This window comes from Narcine bancroftii, chromosome 11 (genome assembly GCF_036971445.1).
Source record: "Narcine bancroftii isolate sNarBan1 chromosome 11, sNarBan1.hap1, whole genome shotgun sequence".
NCBI classification, from domain to species: domain Eukaryota; kingdom Metazoa; phylum Chordata; class Chondrichthyes; order Torpediniformes; family Narcinidae; genus Narcine; species Narcine bancroftii.
Window position 1 is genome coordinate 7,035,056 of NC_091479.1, and position 18,451 is coordinate 7,053,506.

At 43.8% G+C, this 18,451-nt stretch overlaps 2 protein-coding genes across 7 annotated transcripts in view; one reads left to right on the plus strand and one right to left on the minus strand.

Moving 5' to 3' along the window:
- myo9aa (myosin IXAa) overlaps positions 1–11,473 on the minus strand; it is a 176,910-nt gene extending 165,437 nt beyond the window's left edge. For 5 of the 6 annotated variants that reach the window (XM_069902406.1, XM_069902409.1, XM_069902410.1 and 2 more), the window contains exon 1: positions 11,304–11,473. The gene's annotated coding sequence lies outside the window, so the exon portion shown is untranslated. Of the gene's footprint in view, positions 1–10,935; positions 11,282–11,303 lie in introns of those variants that run through there. The other variant, XM_069902404.1, reaches the window with a different exon arrangement.
- Positions 11,189–17,190, plus strand: senp8 (SUMO peptidase family member, NEDD8 specific). Its single transcript, XM_069902411.1, has 2 exons — positions 11,189–11,266; positions 16,047–17,190. The coding sequence occupies exon 2, from the start codon at positions 16,054–16,056 to the stop codon at positions 16,687–16,689; it is 636 nt and encodes a 211-aa protein (XP_069758512.1). The 5' UTR covers positions 11,189–11,266; positions 16,047–16,053; the 3' UTR covers positions 16,690–17,190.
- The last annotated feature ends 1,261 nt before the right edge of the window (positions 17,191–18,451 follow it).

An 18,451-nucleotide genomic window follows, 5' to 3' on the forward strand; every position in this document is an offset into this window, starting at 1 on the left:
TACATTATTATGAAATGAAAACAAATCACTGCATCCTTGGCAACAACAGGAGCCAAGCATCCACATCACACAAGTGAAAAGGATTTTCCAGCAAGGTCACCAGCCTTCCGTCCAATGCCACACCTAGACATGATTTTTTTTTCCACATTATGCAGCTCGACAGAGCAGTGAATCAAATGTCACCAATCACCATTTTGCAAGTTCTCAGAGGTTTTGCAAACTGCACCCAACACTATATCCAGGATTTTTTTTTTAAAAAGGCTGGGGAAAAAATTCCACATGAAAACACTGCATAATCAAACAACTACTTCAGAATTAAACAGGCTTGTTTAAAGGGATTTTTTATTGCATTCAACAGAGAGGAACAATTCTTTCACACGTGATCAGCAAAACTCAACTCAAAACAGAAAGCAGATCATGCCCAAGTGGATGAATGAGTAGGACTTTTCCATGATTTCCACTGCTCATGCAAATTCTGAATCTTTCCTTTACATATTTAGCAGTTATCAAGCCATGGGTTCACACACACACACCTCCACAGGAGCAGTTTTCACCCAACCACGCCACAGCTTGTTGGCTGCTCAGATACACACAGCTTTCTTTCTCAGAAATTGTGCAAGAGCTTGGTCTCTACATTGTTTCCAGAGTTGCAAACACACAGCTTCCAGAGGGAAGAACTGATGTTGCAGTAAATTTGCAAAGAAGCTTGGAATAACTCCTAACAATAAAACATTACTGAAAGGAACTGATTTTTATTTTTGAAAGAGTTAGTCAGGAAACTGTGATACTGACTGTAGATTTGAACAAACTGCCTTCCAGATGTGACATATATAGCAATCTCTTCCTTTCTCCTCAACCTCTCTCACACCAATTTCCGTTTAACAATGAGAAATTACCTCAACAGAAGTAAAAGCAAAGGAAGCAAATATTTAGTTCTTTGTTAGGTCAAGCCTCAAGAGCTGGAGCTTTTTTTTTAAATGAATTGTTCATGTACCATCCTAAAAATCTGGGATTCAAATGGAGCTGATTAAAATGTAGAAGACATTAAATGCCCATAGAAATTTGGAACTGGTTTCCCATTTGCAAAATGTGTACAAAGCAGTTCCAAATCAGACTCTGCAAACATGTGGAAGACTACAGATGCTGGAACCTGGAGCAAAAAACAATCTGGTGGAATAACTCAGCTAGTTGAGCAGGTCAAACCCCTTGAGACTTCAACGCTCTCAACCCAGAAACGACAATTTCTTTCACCTCTTCTTTCCCCTCCCCACCCAAAATGATGTTGCTCGACCAATCGAGTTCCTCCAGCAGACGGCTTTTACTGTACAAAATTGCTGGAGAAACTCAACAGTATCCATATATCGAAAGATATATAACCAAAGTTTCAGGCTGGAGCCCTACCTTAAGGACTAAGACCCGAAATGTTTGTGACATATCTTTGCCTCCCATGGATTGCACAGGACCTGCTGAGTTCCTCCAGTAATTTTTTTTTTATTTGCTACTATCAGTGTCTGCAGATTTGCTTGCCTTTACTGCAAATGTACTATTCTTTTTCGAGTTACTTTTGGTTTACAAAAGCATTTTCATTTGCGACTTAGACCACTGGGAGATCCAAGATTCAAAATAACTAAGTGGCCTAAACCATTGACAAAAATAGAAGAAGCTGTTTCCGGTCAAGAATGCTTCATTAGAACTGGAAAGCTGAGAAGATAAATCGAAGTACAGAGGTATCCAAATCAGGACTGCCAGGCTAGGAAATAGCTTCTTCCCACAGGCTGTGAGATTGATGAACAATATCCTGTAACTGAGTCAAATTGTCCCAAAATGTTTATATAGTTAAATTGAATATAGAACAGAGGGAATATATCTGTGATTGGGCATCAATGAAAGTTGTCAAAACAGTCATTACATTGAAAATGGCACCGAGAGACAAAAGAAAAATTGAATGATACTCTCTGGTCACACAACATTGGTGAATTCAATATTACCCCTTGGAGAGCTAATATTGTAATATTCCAAAGCTGGAAATTGAAGTACTGTTTCTCAAGCTTGTGAGGCAACATTAGAGCAATGTAGGCTGGAGAGTGGGAGAAGTTTGGAAAGCACTGATACTTCCTTAGGAGGTAGAGGAGGGGCCCCATCTTGACAACATTTTAGAGGAGCATGTAATTGAATGTCATGCCTGGCTGCATCATTGTGTGGTTCGGTAGCTGTTAAAGCATCGGACCGGAAGTCGATACAGAGGATCATCAAAATGGCTAAGATCACTTGGAACTCCCTCAATTTCTTTCCCCCATTGACAACATTTACCAGAGTGTTGCTTCAATAGGGCTCAAAGAATTATTGAGGGCCCTTTCAATGGAGCATACAGCATCTTTGACCCACTACCATCAAGGTGGTGGTACAGGGGCATCAAAACCAGGACTTCCAGGCTTTTTTTCCCCCAGCAGACTGCGAGATTGATCAACAGTAGCCTGTAACTGAGTAAATATTTTATACATATTTATTTAAATTGTATTATGTATATCAAGTTCAAGTTTATTATCCTCTGATTGTACTTTACAACCTGAAACACATCTCTCTGGACCAAAGTGGACACACAAAAACACAAAACCCAGTACACAACAATCATGAAAACAATCAAATCTATTGCTCGCTGGATGGCCAGATCCAGAGTGGAGTCCTGGAGCCGCATTTCTTTAATTCCAGACTACAGCATCCCTTCATTTCCCCCGGGTTCAGATGCAGCCGCCTATAATCCAGTTACTTTTCCAAAAACTGTACGTTTGCAAGGAAAGTCATCTTGAATGCAGTCCTGGATCGATTCACTTTGAATCTTACACAAATATCGGTGCCCTTAACACACTTCTGCTTACTTGCACACCATTTCCGATGACCTCTTCCTCAACTTGCATACAGTTTCAATGATCTCTTCTCTGGACTTGATGTTGGGTTCAGCTCGACGCGAGGGCTCGCTTCCTTCATCGACTCATATTCGCACAGTACCTGCGTGAACTGGACCTTTCGCTTGGTAGACCAGCGGGTTTAAGCATTCAGTGTTTTCTGATCATAGACAGGACAAACAAACCTTTGTTTGGAGCCAGAGTGGCCACTGCAACCACGTGTATCACCATTTTGTCATCCAAACTTAGTGGAAAAACAGCATTTTTAAAATAAAATGTAATGTGCATGTAACGTGTGTTGTGATCTGCAGAAATGGTGTTTCGTCTAGTTGTCTATGTCGTCAGATAATGATGAACTTGAACTAGAAACCTGAAAATAGGATGAAAAAATTATCGAAGTAAGGATATAATCAAATCCATTGAAAATATATTTGTGAACTGAAGGTGCACCACAACAGAAATAGACGCGGCTCTTGAAAAACTACTTTGCAAGGGGAAGTTTTTAAAGACATTTTTGCATGACCCCAGTAAATACTTTTCATACTATAATTAGATCCTGTGTCACCATCACACAACCATCCACGACATACCCAGTGTTCACAGGATATACGTCAAACATAGCTGAAAAATCTTTCCAAAAAACTCTCGCCAGCGATCCTTCAATCACGGTACTCCACTATATATTATCAACAAGACCATATTAAGAAACAGGAACAAACTATTCACCTCCTTGTGCCTGCTCAATTGTGCAACATCTTGGGTGATCGTTTACCTCTGTCATTTCTCTGCATCAACCAAGCCACCCATAACCCAGTGATCTTGAATATAATGTCAATCATGAGTTTATTGTGGTGCGCACAAGCACAACGTAGCCATCCACCAAAATTCTTACTGATGACAGCCAAAATATAAAATAGTAAACATTAAATTACCCCAGAAAGGAAATAAATATACAAATCAACACAAAAATAGGGTCCCTTCGGCCCTTCTAGTCTGTGCCAAACTATTTTTTGCCAAGTCCCACCGACCTGCACCTGGTCCATAGCCCTCCATTCCTCTCCCATAAGTTATAGTTAGTCCAAGAAAAAAGTTCAGTCGATAAAAATCGCAGAATAGCACTGACAGGTCTTTTGTGGCCCTGAAGTAAGTTTATCGTTAGGGGATGCAAGAGAAGGTTCAAGAACCTGATAGTCATTAGAATAAAAACTATTCCTCAACCAAGAGGTGCTTCTTTTCCTTCTTCCCAAAGGTAGCAGTGAGAAGAGGCTGCATCCGGATGATGGGGGTCCTTTGTGATATTGGCTGCCTTGAGGTAATGCCTAATATAGATGTCATCAAAGATGGGAGCCTGGAACTCGTGGTGGACTTGATCATGAATGCAACCTACTGCATTGCTGGGCATTCTCAAATGACCAAATCTGACCCTAATGCAACCAATCAGTATATTACCCCCAGTAGTACACCTATCAAAGTGTGATGGAGTTGTCAGCATGCCTCATCTCCTGAGATTATATCGAGAGTTGAGCTACTGGTGTGGAGAGGTCCTCCAACATGTGGACTCCCAGGACCTCAAAAGGTACCAACCCTCTCCAGCTCTCTCCAATCTATTGTGAGCACTGAGCACTGAGTTCCAAAGCTTAACCATCGCCAAGGTGGAAAAAAAATAAATATACAACAACACCTGACCCCTTATTTTAAGGCTGCAATCATTTTGTCTGGATTCCCCAGCCACAAGACACACATTTCTGGTATCTCCCTTGGCAACTCCCAAGAGAACGGAGTACGCTTCAAGATTCAACTTTATTTTTTAAAAAAAGATTCAACTTTATTTTTCAAAAATTCAAGGCAATACAGATCAAGTCTGCTTACATGTCCTCTTGGGACTGACCCTACCCCAGTTATCAATCTGGTGAACTTTCGCCTCTGCCTCAAGTACGTTGTTCCTTGGGGTAAGAAAGTCAGGCATACAGTCACTGCACCCGTTGTGGTCCAGAAGCAAAACCAGTATACCAAATGATTTCCTAATTGTGAGTACTGTTTGCATGTCAATTTGCAGTAATATGTACACAAAGACACCCAGATGCCAAAAAAAACGTGACCTTTCATTCTTTCATCAGTAATTTAAATATAGGCTTTGACACATTGAAGACACCTTAACAACGCACTAATAGAGACACAGAAATTCAAATACAATTTTTCCATTTCAGATTTCTTATGCTTCGGAGATCATCAATCCCATACCCCCACTTATTTCCCTGCAATCCATTCTGTCTCATGTCCATCAATTCCAACCCAATCCTCCAACCAGTGACCTCAATTTGGGGTTTCTTCCAAAAGCAAATGAACCTACCAATCAGGATGTGGAAGGAAACCATTGTGGGGATAGGGGGGAGGGAGCAATGCTTTTTTAACCACTCTGGCATCTATTCAGAAATAAAATTAATTTGTTTTTAATATGAGACATCAGTTATTTCACAGGAATGGGATTCAAAACACATCAGTGTTGTCATACCAATAGAGTGCACAAAGGTTTGTGTGTCATCTATTCATGATTGCCTCAGTGCTTCCAAAATTATCAATACCCAAGTGAGCCAAGGCATACAACTCTGATAAGGACCAACCAACGAGGGAATGGAAAAAGTTAACTCCCAAGAAACTTCTTTGCAGCAAAAGGTCTGAATCACAATCTTGTCAAGACCATCATTATTTTGTCAGAGGAGAAAGTCAGCATCATGGCAAGCTTTGATCCTTGCTTCAGAATCCATGTTACAAAAATATCTCGATGCAGGCTGTCGACTGGAAGCATCGACCATTGCTTCCCCTCCACAGATGCTGCCTGACCAGAATCTGCAGTTTCTGGTGCTTCACAGGGCACACGACAGGTGCAAAACCATGTCCATCTGCAGACAGTGATTCTAGTAAAAATGCAAGGCCGGAGAAACTCAGCAGGGCAAATAATGGACTTTATATAACAAAGATAAAGGTACATAACCAACATTTCAGACTTGAGCCCTTCATCACGATCACATCAAGCCCAAAATAGGGATAAAAGTGATGCCCCTATCACTCAGTGTCACAGCACAATGCTCTGTGAAGAAGTGTTTCACAAACAGCAATTAACAACAGCACCTAAACCTCCAAAGCCAGCTGACGGCAATGTTTCCAGTCTCCATCTCGACATTTTAAAGGAGCAGAATCAAGAGGGTCCTGTCCAGCTATAAAGCATCGGACCAGAAGTAAATAGAGGGAATCACTGGGGCTCCCTTTCCTCTATTGACAACATTTATCTGGAGTGTTACTCAAAGAGTGATAGAAGACCCTTTCCATCCAGCAAACAGGATCTTTGACCCACTACCCTGAAGGAAGAGGTACAGGGGCACCAAAATCAGGACTCCCAGGCTGGAAAATAGCTCCTTCCCACAGGCTGTGAGATTGATAAACAGTATCCTGAAACAGAGTAAAATTGTCCCAAAATTTTTATCTTTATGTCTATAAAGTGATCATTAAGCACTGTTTTGTGTGTGTATGTGCGTCCAGAGAAACGTTATTTCGTCGGGTTGTATTTGTAGTCAGATATCAATAAACTCGAACTAGATCCAGGAATTGTCGTCCATTCTATCTACAATTAACTGATTACAGTTTGACCTGATAAAAGTTGGCCTCTTTCCCTGGCTATGAAATGAATGTTATTTGAGATTCCCAAACCTGTTTCTTCTCTAGTAATCTCTGCTGGAAAGCTTGCCAATATGGAAACCAGCAACAATTCATTGCCTTTGTATAACACTCCTTGCATGTAGAAAGATGTCTTAGACAAGTATAGAACTGCACTTCAACTACTACAGAAGGAATACTTACTGTTCCAAAATACCCTGGAATTTGAATACTTGCAGAACTCTACCACACCACAAATTACAAATTTTACATGGATGGCATTAAAAAACCTTGAAAACAAAATTAATTGACGATATTTCAGCTACACAATGGTTCTTTCTAACAGAGTGAATCAAATATTTATTTTAACAGCTGTACAAAGGAATTTATAAACAAATCTAAGTTTCAAATTAGTACATACATACATGAGGGCTCAGGGCCATGGACAATGGCTGCTACAGTTAGTTTGTAAAAAGTGTTTTACTATTTGGAAGTAGAATCATCCAGATTTGAATGAATTGTTGAAAATTATTTGAAGTCTCAATGGTACAAATTTTTTTAAAAACCTGTTTCCTTTGATCAATGGGTTGAAAAAAAACCACACCACACATTAAAAGTCAATGGTAAAAAACCAAGAGACAAAAAGAAAAATCTTTCTCATGGAACAAGTAGATATGAAACAAAATAACCCCATCAGAACACACTACTCGTATCAGGAAATAAAACCTCAAGTCTTCTTACAAAATTCAGCACGAGTCTGAGATCCAAATGGCCATCTATTCAAAAATTATTATTTTATATTGCCTTTATGCATAAATATCAAGTCAAAATAAATGATCACTCAAAATCAAAGTACAAAGTACAATAGACCAAAAATCAAAACTCATTTTATGAATGGATCTATCCACATCTTTCAGACAGGAAGGACAGCTAGATATGAAAACAGACAAAGCAAACAAATTGAAGAGTGGACTGCAGAAAATCCCAAAATATCCTCAGCCAATTCTAAACAAGCTCATTTAGAATTTTTAACAACATTCTGGAAGATGAATCGCAGATCTACTCTATTCTCCATCTGGTAAGTTGAGCAAATTCATTGTGGACCAGAAAGGCAAGAGATTCTAAGCTCTCACTGATGCACAAAATAATCAAGTTATGCCATATATTTATCTCAAGAGGTCACTAACACAACAAATGAAGAAGAGATTTTCAGTTTAAGTATCCAGAAATTATAGAGAAAAATAAGCAATGGTTTATATAGATTAATTATCTAAAGTCATGGAGCAAAAAAAATCGAAGCTTTCAAATTAGATACCAGCATTAACTCGGGCAAGATGCAAATACAGCAATAAAAAGCTCAACACAAAAACTCAAACTGAAATAAAAAGTTACAGTGCAATAAGCGAACAGAACTACCCAGTAAAAAAAAGGGACATTTTGGGGGTAAAAAGGGGGAGAAAACGACACTGTATATATTTAAGAAGAAAAATGTCTGCATGTATCTTGGTCAATATGGTTTATAGTGTGAAAAATTTTTTAAAATTTTAAAAAAGGGACATTTCAAACAGAAACCAGCAAGTCCTCTGCATAATTCTGTTAACTTTGTCTAATTCGACTAAAAGATAGTTCTTCTTCATTCTTGCTCATGTCCACAAAGAGCTTCCCCTTTGACAAGCCAGCCAGGAGCCCAAATGAGAAGTGTTCACTAAACGGTGTAAGTGACCGACTGAGTCAGCAACCAAAGACGAGAGAATGGGCCATGGGACTCTTTCCCGGTTCTCCTATTAAGGTGTCAGTCCAACTGATCTCCCTCCTCCAGTAGTACAAGTCTGACGGGATCGAGACGAACCGAGTGTTGCATCCTGGGCACACAGAAAGTAGGGCTTGATAATTTGTCCAGAGAAGGTAGGCTTGAAGATTCGCTGATAGAAAACAAGGTAGGGCTTGAGGATTTGCCCAGGGGAAAATAAGTGCTTGAGGATTCAACCAGGGGGAATAAAGGTGCTGTCAAATATAACGTGTTGTCCTAATTCCCACACGAGGGTCAGGACCCTGAAGTGGGCACAGAGGAACAAAAGGACAACATGGGTCAGGTGTGTGATAAATCGGGAGTAAAATGTCATAAATGAATGATGTTTCAAAAAGTTTCTAATGTTCTAAAGATTTCTAAGGGTCTTTGACATTATTATTTCATTTTACTACCTCACCTCGCCTGAAGTAACTATGTGGTAGAAGGATGCATTTTCTAAATCTTCAAGTAAATTCTCATCTCACTGGATTCATTCAAGACAACATCAAAAACATTTGCCACTTAGTTTGTCGACTCCCAGGAGTGGAAGCAGGATCACATTTTCTGATCTTCATGGCTTTTAACAAGTTACAGTATTTATTTTCTGAAATCATCTTGCTAAATATTTCATTCCCACTAAAATGTCCAGATAACTTTAGTCTACCCCATTAAGTACGTGTTTTCAACTTGTTACAAAAGAAAAATTTCTTTCTGAATACAATAATCATATGTCAGTGATTGGAAAGATTAAATGCATTGCATTATCATTTGATAAGTTGGACAATGATCAGAAAATGCTCTTCAGGTAAGTGTTTAGAGTGAAGCTCTGCAATAGATTTAACACACTGTTCTGTATACACCTGATATCCAGGTAGCAACATTGAGATTTAGGTATGAAAGGAAATGTAATGTCAAAGTAGCAAAGCCTATGAAATTCATCTTTACAGATGACAAGATTCAATAATCTGTTTTAATTCATTCTAAAATTATAGCACATTCCAGCACATAGCCCATCATCAATATTAACATTACAATTCACCTGCACATTTGTCCCTTGTTGCCATACATGTCAGTCACCCTTCCTTCTATATTGATTACCATTGATAAAACTTGGCTTCAACCAAAGGCAGAAAATCCCACATTTCAACCTCTGTCCAAATGATTTGTGGTGCCAAAAACCCACAATTTCGAAGATAACTATATCATTTTCCCGACTCTCACACAAAACCTTAAACATCTCAAGCCATATTCAACTTGACATCCTTCATAATTTAACCAAGATTTTATTTTGAGGGATGGGTGGAGAAATCACAGCACATTATCAAATTAGTTGGTCCAAAATCTGAACTATCCTTGACCTCCACGCATTCTGCTTCACCAAAGCATTATTTTGACTTCCAAACTACATAGTCTTGCGTCTCCATACTTTAGATGTTGAAGTACAACTAAGATGCATGCAACCTAAATTAAAATTTATTGTCACGTTATCAATCGATCAAGATGAGAAGATCTCGGAGACTCAATCTGCACCTCCATAAAAGCCTTCTTGAATATCAGGAGGGATTTCTAATGAAATTGCATCAAAAAATTATTGTCCCAAGATGTAGCTCAAGGCAATCTTGTACATCACAATTTCTGACCTTAAAAAAAATCCACAATAGCATGAAAGCGTGCCGCATCGTAATATTTGAAAGGCAACATGAAGTCATGGTGAGTAGAAATAACGTAACACAAGATATTAACACCACACACATTGAGAATGAAGAGGTTCAGCTCATCAAATCTGCTCCAGCATTCCAACCACAGCCGATTTATTTAACTTGAGAATTTACCAAACTCCGCTTTAAGTACTCCACAGACGATTTAATGGATCCACAGTCCTCTGACTGAAGTCACTTCTTTGCTCCAAAAGGACATCCCTTTTTTGTTTGCCCCCCCCCCCCCACCCCCGGTCCGAGACCCCTTTCTCCCCACTTCACCCATACCATGCTCTGCGCTTAGTCAGGGATTATGACTCAAGGTGGCACCTGAGGGGCACTGCTGCTCTTGAGGTTAATAAGGGATTCCTGAAGATGGCAATGGGAGGTTGAGAGCCACTGTCCTCGACTGGAAACATAATCGAAGACAATAAAAGGGCAATAATAAAAGCCCCAAGATGCCTTCTTGACATCCGTGCTGCTGAGAGATGGGTTAGGGTGAGGCTGAGAGATGGCAGTCCGGTTGAAGAGCCACCCAGGGCACATCTGGCACCCAGACGACTCAGTGGAGACTGGGGGGCACAGGGAGCCAAGTGGGGTGAAGGCAGGGACAGCCCGGGTTGACTGGGGCATTTCCCAGTGAGAGGTGCTCAAGGCAAGGTCCGAACACTCAAGGGGCCGCGTTGCAGCAGGGAGATTCGGGCTGAAGGGGAGCTGGGGGTGGGGGGGGGGGGGGGCTGCAGGTCGGGGCTCGGGTGGGGGGGGTCGCGGTGCCCCCGGGCACTGCCAGGCCCGGCCCCTTCACCAGGGTCCCTCAGCACGGCACCCTCCCCTCATCCGCCTGCCCCCCCCCCCCCCCCCCACCCCGACCCCCGGCCCCGGCCGTTGCACACACCCCCGAGACCGGTCCAGCCCGGGCCGTCACTGCCGCTCCCTCATCGCCCGTTCGGCTCCTCCGCTCGGCAGCCGCCGGCGCCCCGTTCACCCAGGCGGCGGGCACGGAGAGGCGAGAGGCTGGCGCATGCGCCCTTCGCCGCCCATCCAGGTCCGCGCTGCAGCGCCACCTGGCGACGCCGGCAGCGACGGTCGCGAAAAGAGCGCTCCGCTTTTACGGCAGCGGCTGGCCGGGGAAGGGGTGGGGGGGGGGGGGGGTGGGTTCCGCGCGGCAACATGAAGCGGCTGTAACGACGTGCGAGCAAGGCAGCGGCGGCCGGTCGCGGCGTCAGGTAACAGCGCTGGGCGCCGACGAAGCATCCTACTAACTTTGGCCGCCACTGGTTTCCTGGACGGGATCCCCGTGTTGCTGAGGCGGCGGGGCGGGGCGGGGTACATCGGCGCTCGAGTGACCAATCGGGTGCGGCCGTCCTTCCGACAATGGTGCCAATCACCGTGGTGGGCGGGTGTCCCGCAGTCTGAGTCAAGTGAGCTGTCAATCAGAGATAGGGCGGGGCTTGGCTTTTATGCTCCAATGAAAGGCGACGGCGTACTGCCAATCACCGTGGGAGGCTGGCCTTCACGGCCATTGGTCGTCAGGGTTCCGCTGTCAATCAGCGGCACTGCCTCTCACTGAGTGGTCAGAGATGAAACGAGAGGCGGGGTTTCTTTCGAGTGTCAGTCATCTGTGGAAGGCGGGGCTTTCCTCGAACAGGACTTCAAGATTCAATTTATTGTCATTGTAATAAAACAGTGTCGTATTACATGAAATTTCTTTTTGCCTGCTGCATTTGCAGACAGATTTGCCATCAGCAGGAATTGCCTTGGTGCCCCTTACAGTCAGAGAGAGAGAAGCAGAGACCCCCCCCCCCCCCCAGAGTCACTGAGTGTCCGAAGACTCAGCTCCAGCACTTTGCAGCCACATGGAGTCCACTCCAAATGATTGGTGACCCGAGCTCCAGATCCGAACCTCCAACACGGTCAAGGACCCTCCAGTGCCCTCGGCACCTCCTCGCGTCCCAGGTCCGATACCCGCTACCCCTCCAGCCAGTTGGAGCCAGTCTCCAGCAGCCCGCAGCCCCCGGCGCGAGTGTCCCGACGGCAGTCTCCAGCAGCCCACACCTTCCTCACCTCGAGTCGCCAACAGCCCTCCGCATGCACTGGTCCCTCGGGCGCAGAGCCCCCTCACTGGTTTGTCGCCACGATCACCGTCCCCGCGGGTCGTCTCCTCTGCTTCTCCCTCTCCGAAGTTGCATGATCTTCCTGTCCTCTGGTGCCCTGCTCCAGTCCTCCACTTCCCCAGAGCCTGCAACCCCTCGTGGCCTGCTGATTAAATCATAGAATTTCAACTAAAACTTCCGTTGGCTCCCTCAACGAGCTGTTCGAAGCCTTTGCGGAGCAGACGGCTGGACCCTGTGGGAATGCTGCACCTCCACTCCGCGGGTCCACGCCACACGCTGTGTTACAGCAGCTCCGGCTTTAACCTCAAGGTTAAAGCAAGTTTTCCAGAGTTGTCATTTAGGGTGGGATTTGCTTTCAGCTGCTTATTAGAGACATGTCAGTGGAAGGGTGGTCTTTTAAGGAAGATAAATTTGTTCAGATTAGATAAGATACTATTAAAGTCAAATTAAGCTTATTGTTACCTGATTGTATATGTACAACCTGACGAAACAATGCTCTCCAGTCCTCGATGCATAACACGCAGACACACAACCAGACATCTCTCTCATACAGACAAACAATACATACACAGGACAAGTATTTCATCAATCCAGTAAAAATTGTCAGTGGTCAGTGTGAGCAGTTCTTTTGATCGTTCAACATTCTCACTGCCTGTGGGAAGAACCTGTTCCTCAGCCAGGTGGTGCTGGCTCTGATCCTCCTGGATCTCTTCCCCGACAGGGGAAGATGCTGTGTGCAGGATGGAAGGGGTCCTCAATGATTTTGCGTCCCCTCTTCAGACAACAATCCCAGTTAATCACGTTGATTGGGGTGAGGGAGACTCTTAATGTCTTGTGGATTGACCTCCAATCCATTTCTCATTTAGTAAAACAGAAATGTCACGTAAATAAACAGAAATGTAATATTTCACGAAGATGACTCTACTGACAAAGGTTCACCATATCAGCAGTTTTGGATGCCTTTTTTGAGAAAAGACATACTGGTGTTGGAGAAAGTTCAGAGACAATTTACTAGAATGATACCTGGAATGAAAGGGTCAGCAGATGAGGAATGTTTGTCAGCTCTTGGACTGAACTTGTTGGAGTACAGAGGAATGAGAGGGTCCTCAGAGGCATTTTGAATGCTGAAAGGCCTGGACAGAGTAGATGTGGCAAAGATGTTTCCCATGGTAGGGATGTCTAGGACAAGAAGACACAACTTCAAGATAAAAGGGCATCAATTTAAAACAGAGATGCATAAAAACTTCTTCGTTAGAGGACCGTAAGTCTTTGGAACTTGTTACTAAGGCGGCTGTGGAAGTGAGGTCATTGGGTGTATTTAAGGCAAAGATTGACAGGTATTTAATTAGTCAGGGTATCAAAGGTTACGGAGAAAAGGCTGAGGGGTGGGGCTGATGAGTGGGAGGATGGATCAGCTCATGACAGAATGGCAGAGCAGACTCAATGGGCTGATGAGTCTACTTCTACTCCTGTATCTTGTGATTGCCCAGTGCCCCTTACGGTCAGAGAAAGAGAAGCAAAAGGGAGTTCCCCCCTCCAAGCCCGAGTCACTGAGTGTCTGTGGATTCACCTCCAGTATTCCCGCAGACTCTGCAGCCACACAAACTTGTGTTTGATCCATCGGCAACCCGAGCTCCAGATCCACATCTCCGACACAATTAAGAAGCCTTCAGCACCCAGCGCCCTTCAGGAGCACTTCCATGTCCTCGTATCCCCCGTAAGCCAGCGTCCCGTGGCCTGGCATGAGTCCCTCGACCTCAAGTCGTCAGCAGCTTGCGGTCTGTCTGGGCTCTTTGCCCGCAAGTCAACAACAGCTCACCCCCTGCGTGTGCCCTTCAGCCTCAGAGCCTCTCTCTCGTCTGACACCATGGTTACCCTCATTAGGGTCGTCTCCTCTGCTTCTCCTTCTCAACAGATGGTGTTCATCCTATTAATGGTGCCCGGCACACCAGTCCACTGCTCTTCTGCAGTCTGCAGCCCCTCGAGGCCGCTGCTGAACACAGGTCCCACCCTCTCTGGCTCAGACCCCATGGTCACAGAGTTTTTATAAAACACCATCGGTTCCTTTAACATTTGCACCTTGACGCTGCTGCAAAACAATGAATTTCGTGACATAGCTCTATCCATTGCTATAGCAAGTATCTCTCAGTGGCAACCCATTTCGATTCCTTGCCCCATTCCCATGCCAACATGTATGTCCACGGTCTCATGCATTGCCAGACTGAGACCGCCAGCAAAATGGATGAACCACACCTCATCTGGGCACCCTCCTAGATGCAGTAACATAGACTTCGGTTTCTGTTAGCCTCCCTCCTCTCCCCGTTTTTCATTTCCTCTGTCTCTCTCCCTCTCTTTCCCCTTCCCTCTGTCTCCTTTCCTCCAATTCTGCATTCCCAGAGCCACCCCCTCCCCGATCAATTCTCATCTTTCCTACCCATGCCCAATGAGCACCTTTTGTCTGTTGGTCTGTTCTCACCCCACCCTTTCTTTCCTTGTCTCCTGATTCTGAGGAGAACCTGGACAAGCACAGTGAATGGCCAACAGGATGTTTGATGAAGTTCAATAATGTAAACGTAAAGTTATCTGCTGCAGTGGATAATGGAAATACTGAGTATTTTTGGAATGTTTACATAAAGTGTACATCATTCGATCTAAGCTGCAGAATCCACCTCAAAATAAAAATATCTGATCAAAAGTTCTTTGATCAGATTATATCCTGATTATATTCTGATCAATTTCTGATATCAAGACATATGGGAAACATTTGAGCATTAGAGAGAATACACGGGGAAGCCAGAAAGCTGATCACAGATCAAAAGCCTGGGAATGTTTGGATCTTTTCAGCCTCGGCGGGAATCAAGCCAGAGATCATTTAAAAGGTGTTTGTAAAGAAATAATTAGCTGGAATACGAAGTAAAATGCAACATGATAAAATTGAAAGGAGCCATATTTCTTGCTGAGTTAGTAAATGACAGACTGAGCTTCCTTTTAAAAAAAATGTGGATAACTACAGTACATGAATGGGAGGTAATGGAAGGTGTATGGATCTAATGCAGGCAAGTGGAAGTGAAGTAAGAGAGCATGTTGTTCATCGTAGACAAGCAGGGCATATGGGCTTGCTTCCATGCTGAAGGACTCCGTAACTATGAACATGGACTAGTGAAGAACCAGTTCAATTCAGGTCAAGGCAGGTTTATTGTCATCTGATTGTACAAGTGTAACCCAACAAAACAGTGTTCTCCGGTTCATGGTGAAAAACATGCAGGCACACAACCAAACATAACACACATAAAGACACACAATACATACGCAGGACAAGTATTCATCTCTACGAATAAATAGATAAATGTGACATGAGTATGAGAGTCTCGCATGGTTAGTGAGAGCAGTTCCTTTGGTCGTTCAGCATTCTCACTGCCCGTGGGAAGAAGCTGTTCTTCAGCCTGGTGGTGCTGGCTCTGATCGTCCTGGATCTCTTCCCCAACAGGAGTAGCTGAAAGATGCTGCGTGCAGGGTGGTTGGGGACCTGAACGATTTTGCGTGACCTCTTCAGACAACGATCCCGGTAAATCATGTTGAGTGAGGGAGGGAGACTCTAGTGATCCTCTCTGCCAATCTTATGGTCCTCTGGATTGACCTCCTATCGAATCCTCTACAGCAGCCATACCACACAGTGATGCAGCCAGCCAGGATGCTCTCGACAGAGCTCCTGTAGAATGTTGCAATGGGGGATCATGAGAGCCTTTTCAGATAGATGATTAAAGATGACTTTCCTTGCTTTCATTCTCGATATTATCTTGTGTAATTTGTCATCTATCTTTGACATGAAACTATCTATATAAAGTTGAAGTCGATATGACTGAAGAGTGTAATGTATCTTTTAACTTCACAGGCACAGTATGAATTCAGTGATCCTGAGCTACCATGACAGCTTAATACGGCACTCAGATCTACTCCTCCTCAACCCACCCAATTGGCTCAATGACCATATCATAGGGTTTGCCTTTGAATATTTTGCCACTGAACAGTACAAGGAGCTACTGGACAACATATGCTTCATCAGCCCTGAAGTTACTCAGTTCATCAAGTGCACAACCAGTCAGGATGAGCTCGCCATCTTCCTGGAACCACTAGCCCTGAACCGGAAGTCCTTGGTCTTCCTGGCAGTCAATGACAACTCCATGCAGGCAGCTGGAGGGTCTCATTGGAGCCTGCTGTTTTACAGTAGAGACAAGAATTGTTTCAGTCACTATGATTCCTGCAGCAATATGAATGAAAGCCATGCCCGTCAGGTAGCCAGGAAACTGCAACACTTCTTGGGAGCCAAATCCAAAGTGCCTTTCGTAGAAGAGTTGGCGCCAGTCCAGAAGAACAGCTATGATTGTGGGATGTACGTCATATGCAACGCAGAGGTTCTCTGTGAGCAGCATCTCAGGAGGGACCAGAAACCACCGTTAACAGTTGTCACTCCACCTTACATCACCCTGAAGCGAACAAACTGGAAAAAGCTGATTGAACGTATGTCGAAGGAATAACTGGTCCTTGCAAAAGTGTTGGCCTTGATTTGTGCACTATTTTTATGGACATTGGGAATTTATCTTTCCATACAATATAAAAGGCTGTGTGGACTGCCTGTTGTGAAAGTTGTCCTTTATATGAATGTAGGGGACTCTGATTCCTCCACATCTGCCACTCTCCACGAAAGTATCTTCCTGCTTCTTGTCTCCCTTGTAATATTGAGGTGACATTGCAGTGGGATTACAGAACTGCTTGCAGAAAACCGTATGAAGAAAAGCTACATCTCTATTGGTCCGAGGGAAAAAAAAAGTAGACTTTATAGCGACATGTCGCAACTGTCTATGTGAAACATGTAGCTCATTATTTGACCCCATGTTATTGGTTCTCTCCCACCCTGCATTCACCTGTAGCTGAATGCTACACAAACAGATTTTCCTTGATGTTTTCTCTTTGATTTATTTTGAATCTGCAAACTTTGTGTGACTCAATGCAACAATAGAAATTGAATTAACAAAGAACTTGCATTGCAATGCCTTAGTTTTTCAGATAGTATCCTCAAGAACCATAGACTTTTCAAATGATAGTTATTTGATTGACGGTAACTTATCTTTCTTTTTGGTTTCAATCATGGTGTGATTGATTGATGACGATTCAGTCGTCATTTTTAACTCTTTGTTATTTGGGTGGGCAGAAGGAATTGAGAGCATCATATTCACAAAGTACATTTTAAACCAGTATCTAAATGTTTAACGGTACATTTTGTGCTATGGATCATTACATTCACCTTAACCAAGTTACATCCAATGTTCTGATGATCTCTGGAATTGCAAGAATCATGCTTTGGAATCTCTGAAACTGTGTAGCAGAACCTTGCCCCTTCACCACATCATATCCTTGCTGACCGTGAGATACCCTGGTTTCCAGAACATGACAATTTAAGTGTTCATCTGGATATTCTTAAACTTTGAGAGTGTGTACTTCCACCACACATGCCGTCAGTCAATTTCAGATTCCAACCATACACTGGGTGGATAAAGTTCTTATCTGAATCTTCACTGAACCTCTTACCCTAAACCTATGTCCTCCAGAGTTAGATATTTTGCAATGGGATATGTATTCTACAGTTGACCCTATCTAAACCCTCATATCTCAGTACTTTTGTCTGGTTCATCAGCTTCCTTTGCTCCAAGGAAAGGAAACCCAGACTCTTCTTGTAACTGAAACAGTCCTCACCGGGCAGCAGTTTGGTAAATAATCTCTGTGCCCTCTTCAATTAGGTAACGATGTGGTGACTAGAACCACAAAGACCTCTACGTGATTTCCATTTTCCAATGTTCCACTCCGCACTCCCTTCCTATCTTTGGACCAACTGCCCAACCATCCGTGTTCCTGATGCCCTGACCGCAGACTCTCACCTGGGCCTCAGACGCCCACCCACCAGATCTCCCAATGCCCCACCGTGAACTCTGACCTCAGCCCAGGCCATCAGCCTATACAAGCACCCGACATCTTGGCTGCCCACCCATCTGAGCTTCAGATGCCTCAAATGACGTAGACACTTACCACAGTCAAAAGTTATCTTTTGGCTTGGCTTCGCGGACGAAGATTTGTGGAGGGGGTAAATGTCCACGTCAGCTGCAGGCTCGTTTGTGGCTGTCAAGTCCGATGCGGGACAGGCAGACACGGTTGCAGCGGTTGCAGGGGAAAATTGGTGGGTTGGTGTTGGGTTTTTCCTCCTTTGCCTTTTGTCAGTGAGGTGGACTCTGCGGTCTTCTTCAA

Coding starts and splice junctions, on each gene's coding strand:
- senp8 (XM_069902411.1), top strand. CDS start 16,054: ATGAATTCAGTGATCCTGAGCTACCATGACAGCTTAATACGGCACTCA.